The 11,595-nt window shown below is 41.2% G+C and overlaps 1 protein-coding gene across 2 annotated transcripts in view; it reads right to left on the bottom strand.

Moving 5' to 3' along the window:
* Window positions 1–573: 573 nt before the first annotated feature.
* The window catches only part of PACRG (parkin coregulated), a 223,206-nt gene continuing 212,184 nt past the window's right edge, over window positions 574–11,595 (bottom strand). For both annotated transcript variants that reach the window (XM_083605934.1, XM_083605933.1), the window contains one exon: window positions 574–903. In XM_083605934.1, the coding sequence (XP_083462060.1) occupies window positions 743–903 (161 nt within the window). In that variant the 3' untranslated portion in view covers window positions 574–742. The remainder of the gene's footprint in view (window positions 904–11,595) is intronic.

The following is an 11,595-nucleotide window of genomic DNA, read 5'->3' as shown; positions in this document are numbered from 1 at the left end:
AAATAGCCAGTCGCAGAGACAGAAACCTCTTGAAAACGCCAACTGCCCTTTTAGACAAATAATGGTGCAACATTTCACTACTATCACATTTTGTTTTAAAGCCCCCTAACCCCACCTTGCCATGTTTTCTTGTTTTAATTAAATACTGTAGAAGTAGGAGCTTATATTCTGTGCTGAAAAATACAAACATCTGGAAGCTTCGACGGCACGTGCGCACAAATCATTAATTAAGTTTATGAAGGCGCTTTCTAATGGGCTACACAAAAATCCCTCCTATAATTGGTATATATGCTCAAAAGTTTTATTGTGAGTCAGAGACCATTATTCTGACCAGCTGCTAGAGAGTCACTGCTGAACCGCTGTTTCTCCTATTAAGCAGTCAGCATAAACTCTCCTCGTTACAGTCTCTGACATCGCCCCCAGGGCAAGAGGACACAGAAGAGCAATTGCCAAAATGCGTACGAAAATTATAGTTTTATTGTCCATACAACTGAAGGTTCAACTCTGGCTCCTGCTCCACTCCGCTTTTGTGATAAAGAAGCAATTCACAGGACAAATAAGCACAGTACACTATTGTAATCAAAGAAACAGGCACTATTTATGTATTGGAAAGACTGGTTCACAATAGTACCACACAGTCTAAAGGTCCAGAAGCTGCTGTTTTAGTAGATGCAGGGAAAGAATGAGGAACAGAACATTTGACAGAGCTGGAGAATGTAAATAGCCTCACTCCTTCTGTTTGTTAGTTTAACAGGCATGATTGGTAAGTTGGAACCATGTATTTAATGTTTATGTAGGCATCTTCACCACCATAGCGCTCAAAGGCTTCCAGTGTCTCTTGAATCAAGTCTCCGATATTTTCACGCTTCTGCTGACTGTAGTCAATGCCATCTCCCGAATTAACTGATTGATTAAAAAAAGAAAGAATATATTAGGCTAGATGGTCTCGTGGAGATATCACAGCACAACCTTTGCTCTAGAAAATCATTACAAGCAGTGCATACTAATGGTAAATTCATCTTCATCTGAAAATATAGGAGGTGCCCAACAACAACAACAACAACAACAACAACAACAACAACAACAATAACAACACCCTGGTTCTGCTGTACACAAGCTTGTCAGAAAGCCTTCCATGCAGACTTCATCTTATCAGCCATACGTACCAGCAGGAGACCATGTTCTGCCAAAGTAGCTTCTCTCTGTACAGTAGACTGCATATGCACTGGCATAGCACATGTGCCATTGGAAATTAGAGCCATCTCTATGTGCCCTAAGGCTGCAGATTTTTGCTGCAGCAATAACATAAGGGCAGAATCATGAAATCTTAGGGATCTATTTACAGACAGAACCTGAACCTATTCTTATTTCCCCAGTTATTTCATCTGCCCACTGCTGGTTTCTATCTTTAGGGGACACTGCAGCTGGTGTGGCCCTACGTGTGTATGCCTATGACAGGGGAAGCCAATGTTCTGCTTTCCCAATGTTGCTGGACTCCAGCTACAGTCAGTCCAGCCAGCCTGGCCAATGGTCAAGGATTATAGGAACTGTAGTTCAACAAATCTGGAGGGCACAGTGTGGGCTACCCCTACTCTGCGAAGTCCCTGTTAGGATGATGAGCTGAGGTAGGCCAAGCTCAGGAGCCAAGAGAGAATGGATGTACTACTCTCTCATCTAGGTAATCACAAAAGGTCAGGTACCTGGTTTTAATGTCTAGTTTGGCCAATCAGGAGGCTGCCTTATTAACTAAGGGCCTTGTGTTGGGTCTACCTATTTCCTACCAGCCTGAAGAAGACTTGAAGGCCTGATCCCACACAGTTCTGGATAGCTCACCAGGCAGTCTTTGCCTCTCTTTCTGAAGCTGCATTCTAACTTGATGCTTCTGAGAAAAGGGCAAAGGGCTGAACACATTACATATTATTCCAAGGGGCCGGTCCCTGCCAAACACCAGATCCATTTGCTTATTGAGACTGGAAGAAAGGGAGCTGTAGTTTGTTGCAGAACAGTCATTTTGAAGAAAACCACACAACACAAGCAATGTTGGGGTTCTGGGAAAAAAATGTGTTAAAGTAAGTCAGCACCAATAGGGCAAATTGTTTGAGTCCTTATATGGAATAACAGTTTTTTTCATTTACTCTGCTGTGAGGCAGCTTGGGAAGTAACTGGTAACACATATCTGAAGTGAGATAGTATATCCGTTCTTGCAAGAAAGAAAGTCTAGATGCCTGTGCAAATATGGAACAAATGTAAAACTTGGATACATAATCCTTCGCCCAGGACTTTGATGAGACTTGCACTCTGATTCTAAACATATTTATTTAGAAGTAGGCCTCACTGACTTCACTGGAATTGCTTCCAAATTATTTTCCAAGCCCTTACTTCAGTGTAATCTCAATGGAAAATAATGTGACTACTCTGGAGTAAAAGGTTAATATATTATGGCCATATAAGGGAACATCCTACAACCCCCTTCAGCATGAATATATTCAGAATCATACCAAAGATAATTTGGCAGTAAGTACTGGATGATTTAGAGGTTTGGCAATAAGACAGAGTTTTTTAGTCCCGTATATCTCTGGCTCTAACCCAGCATGGATATATAGTGACTGAAAACAGTGATTGCCTGAAGGTTATTTGGTGGCTCATGTGACATTGGTTGGGCTCACTTTTGTTAATAGCAGACAGGTGTCCTCACCATAAAACTCAACGTCCCTCCTAACACTATTTATCCATTCTGTTGACAGTGTCAGAGAAGCCAGAAGAATCATGTAGGAAGCCAAATAATCTTCTCCTTGCTTGACATTCTCTTTGGAGCCAAGGAGCAGTGGGGGTGCAAGGACAGTTTTCTTTCAGTCGTGTCTCTTGAAACATTAGCCCATTAGATCTGATCTATGAGGCTTCACTTCAGGGACTGTTCAGATGCTGCTTTGCACATTTAAAGCATAGGACTTCCCCTAAAAGAATCCTTGGAATTGTGGTTTTCCCGTATAGATTCCAAGCACCCTTAACAAACTACAGCTACTATGATTTTGGGGGGAAGTCATGTGCTTTAAATGTGCATTGAATGTGCTTTAAATGTATGATGTGAAATTGCCCTAGGTCAGGAGTGAGAATCAGGCTAATGAACTCTTTTACTGTACTCAGAAATTAAGCAGGAGATTTCATGTCTATTTGAGCACGGGATCTTCTCAATTTATTACTTTCTTCCTTTGCTTGCACTTAGACTCATCCCAAGTAGAATGCTAGGAACAAAGCAGCATTTTAACAGTTCTTCACTCCAGCGGCAGCTGATTAGTAGGTTGATTCTGAAGTGGGTCTCTTGAGTTACATGCCCAAAATAAAACACATGCTTCTCTGCAAGGAGCTGAGCCACAATGACACATAGTGTGAGATTTTGCTATATTACATCAACAATGGTTATTTCAATGCACTTTATTGGAGGCCTTGACCAATGGTTGCTTTGTTCCCTCCCAAACACATGTCCCAAGCATGATGTCAGCAACCTCTGATTCCCTGGATGTTACTGCTTTTCAGCACTCCAAACCCATCCAACACTTTCTGACATTACAATAAATCACATGAGGAGCAAATCTCATGGAATTATCCATTCCAATGTCCATGAAATAGGTTCTTATAAACCTCATGAGAGAACATAAGGACTTGAACATTTTCACATTAAGAAAACACAACAATGTTATATCAAAACTGGGTCAGTGAGCATAGGCAAAAGGAATGAACTAGAACACCAGTCCGGAAGATAAACAGCTCACAGTTAAAAGGTGTAAACATAACATATAGATTATATGCAACTCTCAGGTCTAATGTGACAAATTCATGATAGTGAGAGCATGACCAGATGCCATTTGAAATAAGCATTTATATGGGCTATCTTTCACAAACAATTTATGTCAACACCTTATTAGTGATTTTCCAATCCATTCCTTGGCTTTATCTGAGCCAGTGCAAGTCATGAGTTGCATCTTCATACCTAAATGGGGTCACCAGTGCAATGTAGAATTATGATGATATTCCCCCAAAGTTTATGGGCATTGCCATTCAGTTGGTGTGTGCACTGCGTCTTGTGATTGATTATGTAGGGTGGAGGTACCTGCCCCCCGTATTTTATTCAAGTTGGCACCCCTGGCATCTGATGATGAATGCAGAGTCCGGGATGGTTTAAATGTCACCCTTCCTTGAAGAGAAACTCTGGCACCTATCATTTATTATGTGAACTTTCACAAGGAAAATTGCTGGTCTTAGTTCCTGAAAGGAAAGCAGTAAAATACTGGAATCTTCTCTGTTTCCTTCACATTATTAGTTCTTCTTTTTTTAAAAAAAGTTGCACATGGAACACTCTCAGGTGCCACAGAACTCAAGCTCATGTTAGACACTGGATCTCTGCACCACTGGAGCTGTGGAACTGAGGAAGGAAGGACAAAGAGTTCCACATTAGGGCAGTCCCACCACAGTGAAATCAGGTGCCACTGAAGGGGCAGTCTGGTGCCACTGGCTAATTTTGGCCTTCCTGTCATCCATGGTTCTCACTGGCCCTTAGGCTTGACTACTGCATTCACCCTTAAACACATGTCTGCCTTAAAAAACGATTCTGTTTGCTCTTTCAAAACATTCACCACTCTAAAATAGCAAAGACACAAAGCTAGAGATTTGGGTTAGCTCTGGGTAAGATAAACATCCTTTGCAACTGTGCTGATGGTGAGACATGGTGATAGCTTGATCTGATGCAGACAAAAATCAGTAAGGATGCCAGGCTAGCAAAATAATTCTACAAGAGATGACGGCTCGGAGGACCGAGTAAAAAAATACTCCGAAAGGGTCAGGCATAAGAGAATGAGCTATAAAGGATGGCACAAAGTGATGCACAGACTATCATTACTGACAATGCATGCCACATGCAGAGCTCGTATCCTCAAGACAGCCATTGTTCCTTCTAATTTCATGACACAGTTTATAAGTGACGCTACTGAAAGGCTATTTCAGCAAAGAAGACTCCCGCTATGCTCCACAATAGTTGCCCTACACAGCTACAGGAATTAGCAAATCTTTCAGGCAAAGATGGGGATGATTACCCATCAGGACAACATCCACCCCTGCATTTGCCAGCATTAGACAGATGAGTCATACTGATTTCCTCAGCACACCTAAGGCTAAGTATCTAGTCATAATAATAATTAGAATGAGTACATGGAGGGGTGGGGGAACCCTCGCCACTGGTGCGCAGCAGTCTCAGCCTGCCCTTCTCTAGCGTAATGTTCTTTTCGTGTTATTTATTGTATAGCGAACATGTGGGCAACCACAGAAAAAGCTGTACGTAAGATGCCAGAACCTGGATTGGATTCAAGCTGTTTATTGAAGCTTCCCTTAGTGGCAGAGAATTAATCAACATGAAGGAAATTTCAGAGAGCACATCTGTCATGCCACACTCCCCAAGTGAAATGTCTTGCAGACGCAGCATGCAGCGAAGGGCTCTTGTCCTAGGAAGCAGCAGTGTTATTATTACTGTGCATAGGAAAAGATTTTGCTCAATGCTGGGCAGAACTGCTGATCTAGAGAACTGGAATTAGAAATGGTAGGAGCTAGAATTACAAGTAATTCCCAGATTAGGGCATCAGGCTTCTGTCTGTTATTATCCACATAAAGGTACTTATTATATTAAAAGGTGAGTTTGCGTTTTTATATCCCTTAAGAGCTGTTTCAGATGATGGTACCAGAGGTGAGGCAATTCTTCCGTTGTGATTGTGGACAGCCAGTATGATGCAGTGGTTAGAGATCTGGATGCCGGCCAGGAGACCCACACAGCCATGAAGTTCACTGGGTGATTTTTTAATATATTTATTTATTTTAGGCAATTGTATCCCATCTTTGGGCCATGAAAGCTCCCTAAGGTCCTTAGGCCAGTCATTGTGTCTCAGCCTATCATACATCAATGGGCTGTTGTGGGAAAATAATGGGATAAACCCCAGGTATGATCACTCAAATCCTTTGAAGAAATGTAAGATAGTGTGAACAAACAAAAGTTTCAGGACACACACACACACAAAGCAGTACTTCTTCACATAGCACATAAGTAAACTATGGAATCTGCTTCCTCAAGAGGCAGTGATAGCCACCGACTTGGATGACTTTAAAAAAAGGATTAGACAAATTAATGGAAGATGGCTATTTTCTACCTGTGCTGTTAAATACAGGGAATTGAAAATGGAGAGAGCGCTGCTGTGCTCAGTCCCTATGCCTTCTTCTGGCAACTTTTGCAGGCAAGCTGGTGCCAAACATATTTCTCTGCTTTCCTTTGGACCACAAAAGTGAGGCCAAGAAGTGGGTCTTGTTGTCTGGGCAACCCAGGACCTCCATGCACACTGCCCCGATTTGCACCCCAGGGAGGTCACTTTGGTGCTGCAATCCAGAGGTTTGACTTCACCGCCGGAGGCACACCTCATTGTCTCTCGAGACAGATGGATGTCAACAACTACTTGCTGGCTTCCCATTGGCATCTGGTTGGCCACTGTGAGAACAGGATGCTAGGCTAGATTGGTCATTGACCTGATCCAGCAGACTGTTCTTATGTAAACCAGATCAAATGCTTGTGATATTGCCTGATGTAGAAGGAGGACCCATTACCTGTCAAGCCACCCAGAGTGGCTGGGGAATATAATAAATTATTATAATAATGAAGGAGGATTTTAAATTGCTTCAAAATTTTCAGATTTTTGTCTGGGCATTTTTCTAAGAATGAATATTATTATTTTTAAGTGTTCATAAATACAACAAAACCTTGATTTCTGTAATATAGATCACCTATTATTGTACAGACCAGACATGGAATGTATCTGAAAAGTCTGGAAGGGGTATAAAGACTTAACCCACCAGTTCCATCAGCATTAACAGTAGGAAGGCAGCTGGACCGGATGGAATCACGGGACGGGTTATTAGGGACTGCGCTGCAGAATTAGCTGGGGTATTTACGGACATTTTTAACCTATCCCTGTTGCAGGGTTCTGTCCCTACCTGCCTGAAGACATCGATTATAGTGCCAGTCCCCAAGCAGTCAGTGGTGGTATCTCTCAATGACTATAGACCAATAGCTTTAACATCTGTCGTTATGAAATGTTTTGAGAGATTGGTGCTAGATCATATTAAGGCTGGTCTTCCATCCACTCTAGACCCGTTCCAGTTTGCATACAGAAGAAACAGATCTACTGATGATGCTATTTCCATCGCTGTCCATACTGTACTGAGTCATCTAGAACGACAGGGAACCTACGCAAGGCTGTTGTTTGTGGACTACAGTTCTGCCTTCAATACAATTCTGCCAGACAGGTTATTTCTTAAAATGACCAATTTGGGTATACATCAGAAGATCTGTCTGTGGGTAAGGAATTTCCTGACTGATAGGCCGCAGACAGTGAGAATGGGACCTTACTATTCTTCTACTCTAGTATTAAGCACAGGAGCCCCTCAGGGATGTGTGCTAAGTCCCTTTCTCTATTCCCTGTACACATTTGATTGCACCCCACTGTATAAGTCCAACACAATCATCAAATTTGCGGATGATACAACAGTGGTGGGGCTCATTAGTGAGAACAATGAGACTGCTTATAGGAAAGAAGTACAGGGGTTAATTCAATGGTGTAAAGAAAACAATCTTATGCTTAACACCAAAAAAACCAAAGAACTCATAATTGACTTTAGGAGAAAGAAAAGTGTACTTTTACCATTGTACATAAATGGCGAGGAGGTGGAGAGGGTTGGTAGTTTTAAATACCTGGGCATTTGTATCTCTGAGGACCTCTCATGGACTGCAAATATTAATATGGTTGTGAGGAAGGTGCAGGGGAGGTTGTATTTCCTGAGAATGCTCAGGGGATTGAATCTATCTCAGCACCTACTTCTGTCCTATTATCACAGTACCATCGAGAGTGTCTTAACCTATAGTGTATTATCGTGGTATGGGAGCAGCTCCGAAACGGATAAAAAAGCTTTACAGAGAATAATTAAAATTGCCCAGAATGTTATTGGGCTCCAACTACCAACCCTGGATGAGATCTTCACGTCTCGCACTTTGCAGAAGTCACACAATATCCTGAGAGATCCCACCCATCCTGCTCACAACTTCTTTGAACTGTTGCCTTCGGGCAGAAGATATAGGACAATGAAAACACGAACCACACGCCTTCTGAATAGTTTCTATCCAAGAGCTCTAATTGCACTAAATAATGATCTCAGGGCCAGTTGCAAGAAATAGCAAGCAGGGAGTAGGAAGGAATGAGATAGGTTTAGGTTATGTTATGCCTTAAATAGGTTATGTTATATTCTGGATTATGTTATGTTTTATAGATTATGTCTGAATAGGATGAGAGTGTTGGAGATATGTGTAAGTGTGTATGTGAACCCGGTCTTTGGGGGGGTGTTTGATTTTCGTTGTTGTGTATACTGTGTATATACGGACAATGACAATAAATTTATCTTATCTTATCTTATCTTATCTTATCTTATCTTATCCAACTACAATCCAATAAACATACATGACAGTATGAAGGCTATGGTTACCAAATCCTCCTCTTTATTCTATGGTTCCTATGCAAATACTATTCTGCTCTCAATGCCACAAACCCTGCTCCTACATTCTCCTATCTGGGCAATGAGAAGAGTTACTGAACAGCTACCAAGCACGCCAGTCTTCCCTTTGCCATCCCCAATAATAGGTTGGGGGGGAGGGAGAGGAGTTCCTCCATCTTAGGGATGTTCCTATCCCAAGAGGAAAGTGACCACCTCTTTTCTTCTTTTTCTGGGACAGAGTCATGTCTATTGCTAGAGACTCCATGGATCCCGCATTACACACATCTCCCCGATCTTTCTTCAGACCGTAATAGAAGAGATGCATGCATGGCACTTGGCTGAGTTGGAGGAAACAATCTGAAGGAGTAAATGAGATCTATTCATATCTATGGAAGTTCTTGATGGTTATAAAATGTACTACAGACTTTTCTGTGGCTTATTAGCTTCCACTTCTAAGCAGAGGCAGCCATCTATTCAAGATGTTTTAATCTTTTGTATGTGTTCAAACACCTCTATTCAAATCAATGATATATACTTGCCCTTGAAAACACCTTTCCTCAAGGTCTCATACTTCATGGAAGACATAAATTGAAACTGGAATGGCTGTGTAGCCAGAAAGGTAGAAAAAGTAACTTCCCAAGATTTTAATAGTTCAAATCTGCCCGGGGTCTTTTTGAAAAGAAAGAGATTCAAAGAGACTACTGAAGATCCTTTGAAGCAGGTGCTAGAGTTCCAGCTTAAATCCTTTTGTCAAAGGCCATTCAACCATTTCAATGGAGAAGGCACAAAAATGTGTTCTGTATTGGTCTTGCTCCTCAGAGGCTGTATTGATTGTGGTCATTATTATCAACATTGAACAATTCTGTTCAAGGCATGTCATGAAACATGTAATTAAAACAAACAGAGATGCACACAAAGCACAGAGAAAGATCAATTCCTCAACTTCATGCATCAAATCAGGACAAATCAAGGCAATCTTTCGTGCAAAGATAACTCCTATCATCAGATGCCTCACAGCTTATGCCAGCTAGATTCTCTCTCTCCTCAACTACCTACTGGCCATGAGTACTGTTGCCGTCTGTGGCTTGGATCCTAAGGTAAGGAGCTCTTACCTTAAGCAAGTTTATAGAAATGAAGTTCCCTGTGTCCTACTGCACTTCCCAAAATTTAATAGCAGCTGAACAAGCAATGTTTTTGTGGATGTGTGGGAAGCCTTGTGCTACAGTTTTCAAGCTTCCACTCAAATTAGCATGCTGCATAAATATATTCAATGAACAAAAAACCTTTCAGTTTAATGTGTTGTGTTAAGGGCTTTCCACATTCACTCAAGCTCCAAAATGCCTGGAAAGTACACTCCAAGCTCTACAGCCCCTTCCTCAAAGTTTTTTTTCCTTTTATTCCAAAGGTGATATCATGATACGAGATCAGGATTTCAATGAAAGTTTAGGGAGAGAAGTACCTTCTACTTATATCAAGTATGTTTAGTTGTTCATATACCTAATTTCTGAAAAGGCAAGACTGGTCAATGATACAAGCTAACACTGCCATTTTATGGAGAGTATTCCCAACTCCAGTCCCTTACATTTAGTTTACATTTAGCACAGTCTGCATATTTCCAATGCAATTCAATAACCAATAAAGTCCAAAACTTGAATCTTTCCTGTACTAGAGACTTAAAAAGAACTTTGCCAAAATCTTCACCCTGCCAGGGAAATCAGTGATCTTCCCATTTAGATGCTGAAAACACAAATACAAAACCAACTCATAATGTCAGAAGGCAATTCTTCCCTTATCAAACTTGTCTTTTCTCTGTAGAAACTAGGAAAACTAAGATTGAAGACATGATCAGCATTGTTTAAACCGATCCATTGTTTATGCTGATCAGTTTAAATTGGTCAAAGAATCAGTGATACAGAGTGCAAAGGTCAGCCCTAAATGCACAGTGTGTCATGTATTTATCATCTAAAGGAGACAGATACATTTCTGCACATGCAACTTCCATTCAAACAATTTATATGAAATTCTTGAGTCAGACCAGGACACTAGGGGTTCAAGAAACAGGTTGTATGTGTTGGTACAGATAAGGTACATTAAATAATATACCGTAAATATACAATAATTAACTTTGCTTAGGCATACTTTTTCTCATTCTTTTTTAAAGTCATCTAAGCTAACAGACATAGTCACACTTTGTTGTGTGTGAAGTGCTTTTAAAATTGTTTTTACTGTGAGAGTTGGAAGTCTTTATCCACAGTCTCTGAACTGTGCATACCTTTTAGAGATGCCAGTGAAGTTCTCCTGAGCCCAGGAAATAACTGAAGGGGCTCATTAAAGCCCAACTCAAAGGACATGAGCTTTATGGCCCCCCAAATTCTTTGATTCACTTTAAAACTGGAGCAAGAGAAGAGTTGCCAGCTTCTCGGGTTCTTAACCCCCATTAATGTAATGGAGGAATTTGCTCCATTACCTTCAATAGGATAAAACCAAAAAGCTGCAAGGGCAAAATTCAGGAGTAGTGGGCGGAAGGACTTCCATACACAATGCCCTTGCCCTTGGGGTATTTATGGAGTGTAGAACATGTATGGAATCGACTCTTCTAGGAGGGAGAGACAGCAGAAAAAAAGAAGTTTGCCAAAATGGTCCATGAAGCTGCTTTATACCATTTACCCAGTATTGCCTAGATCAACTGACAGAAGCTCTCTGAGATCTTTCCCATTACTTGATCCTTTTAATTGGAGATGTCAGGGACTGAACCCATGATATTCTGCATGCAAGCCACACCCTGTACCACTGAGCTACCCCCAACTGTGAGGCCACTCTTTCTTTAACCAGACTTATAAGCGGGGTGGGGGAGGGGGGACCAGCAACTTGGTAAGGAATTACAAAGAATTCTTGGTAAATAATTGCAATGCCTTATGGTGTTTTTGGTAACAATGTGAGTGCACTAGAAATAGTTTTTAACTATTTGTAAATGGCTGCTGTTTAAACAAAAATCTTGAAAAGGAGCCAGGACAGCAGCTG

Source organism: Podarcis filfolensis, assembly GCF_964270895.1.
Source record: "Podarcis filfolensis genome assembly, chromosome: 3".
Taxonomy (NCBI): Eukaryota; Metazoa; Chordata; class Lepidosauria; order Squamata; family Lacertidae; genus Podarcis; species Podarcis filfolensis.
The sequence above is the reverse complement of the archived record's forward strand: the minus strand, read 5'-3'. Positions and strand labels throughout refer to the sequence as shown.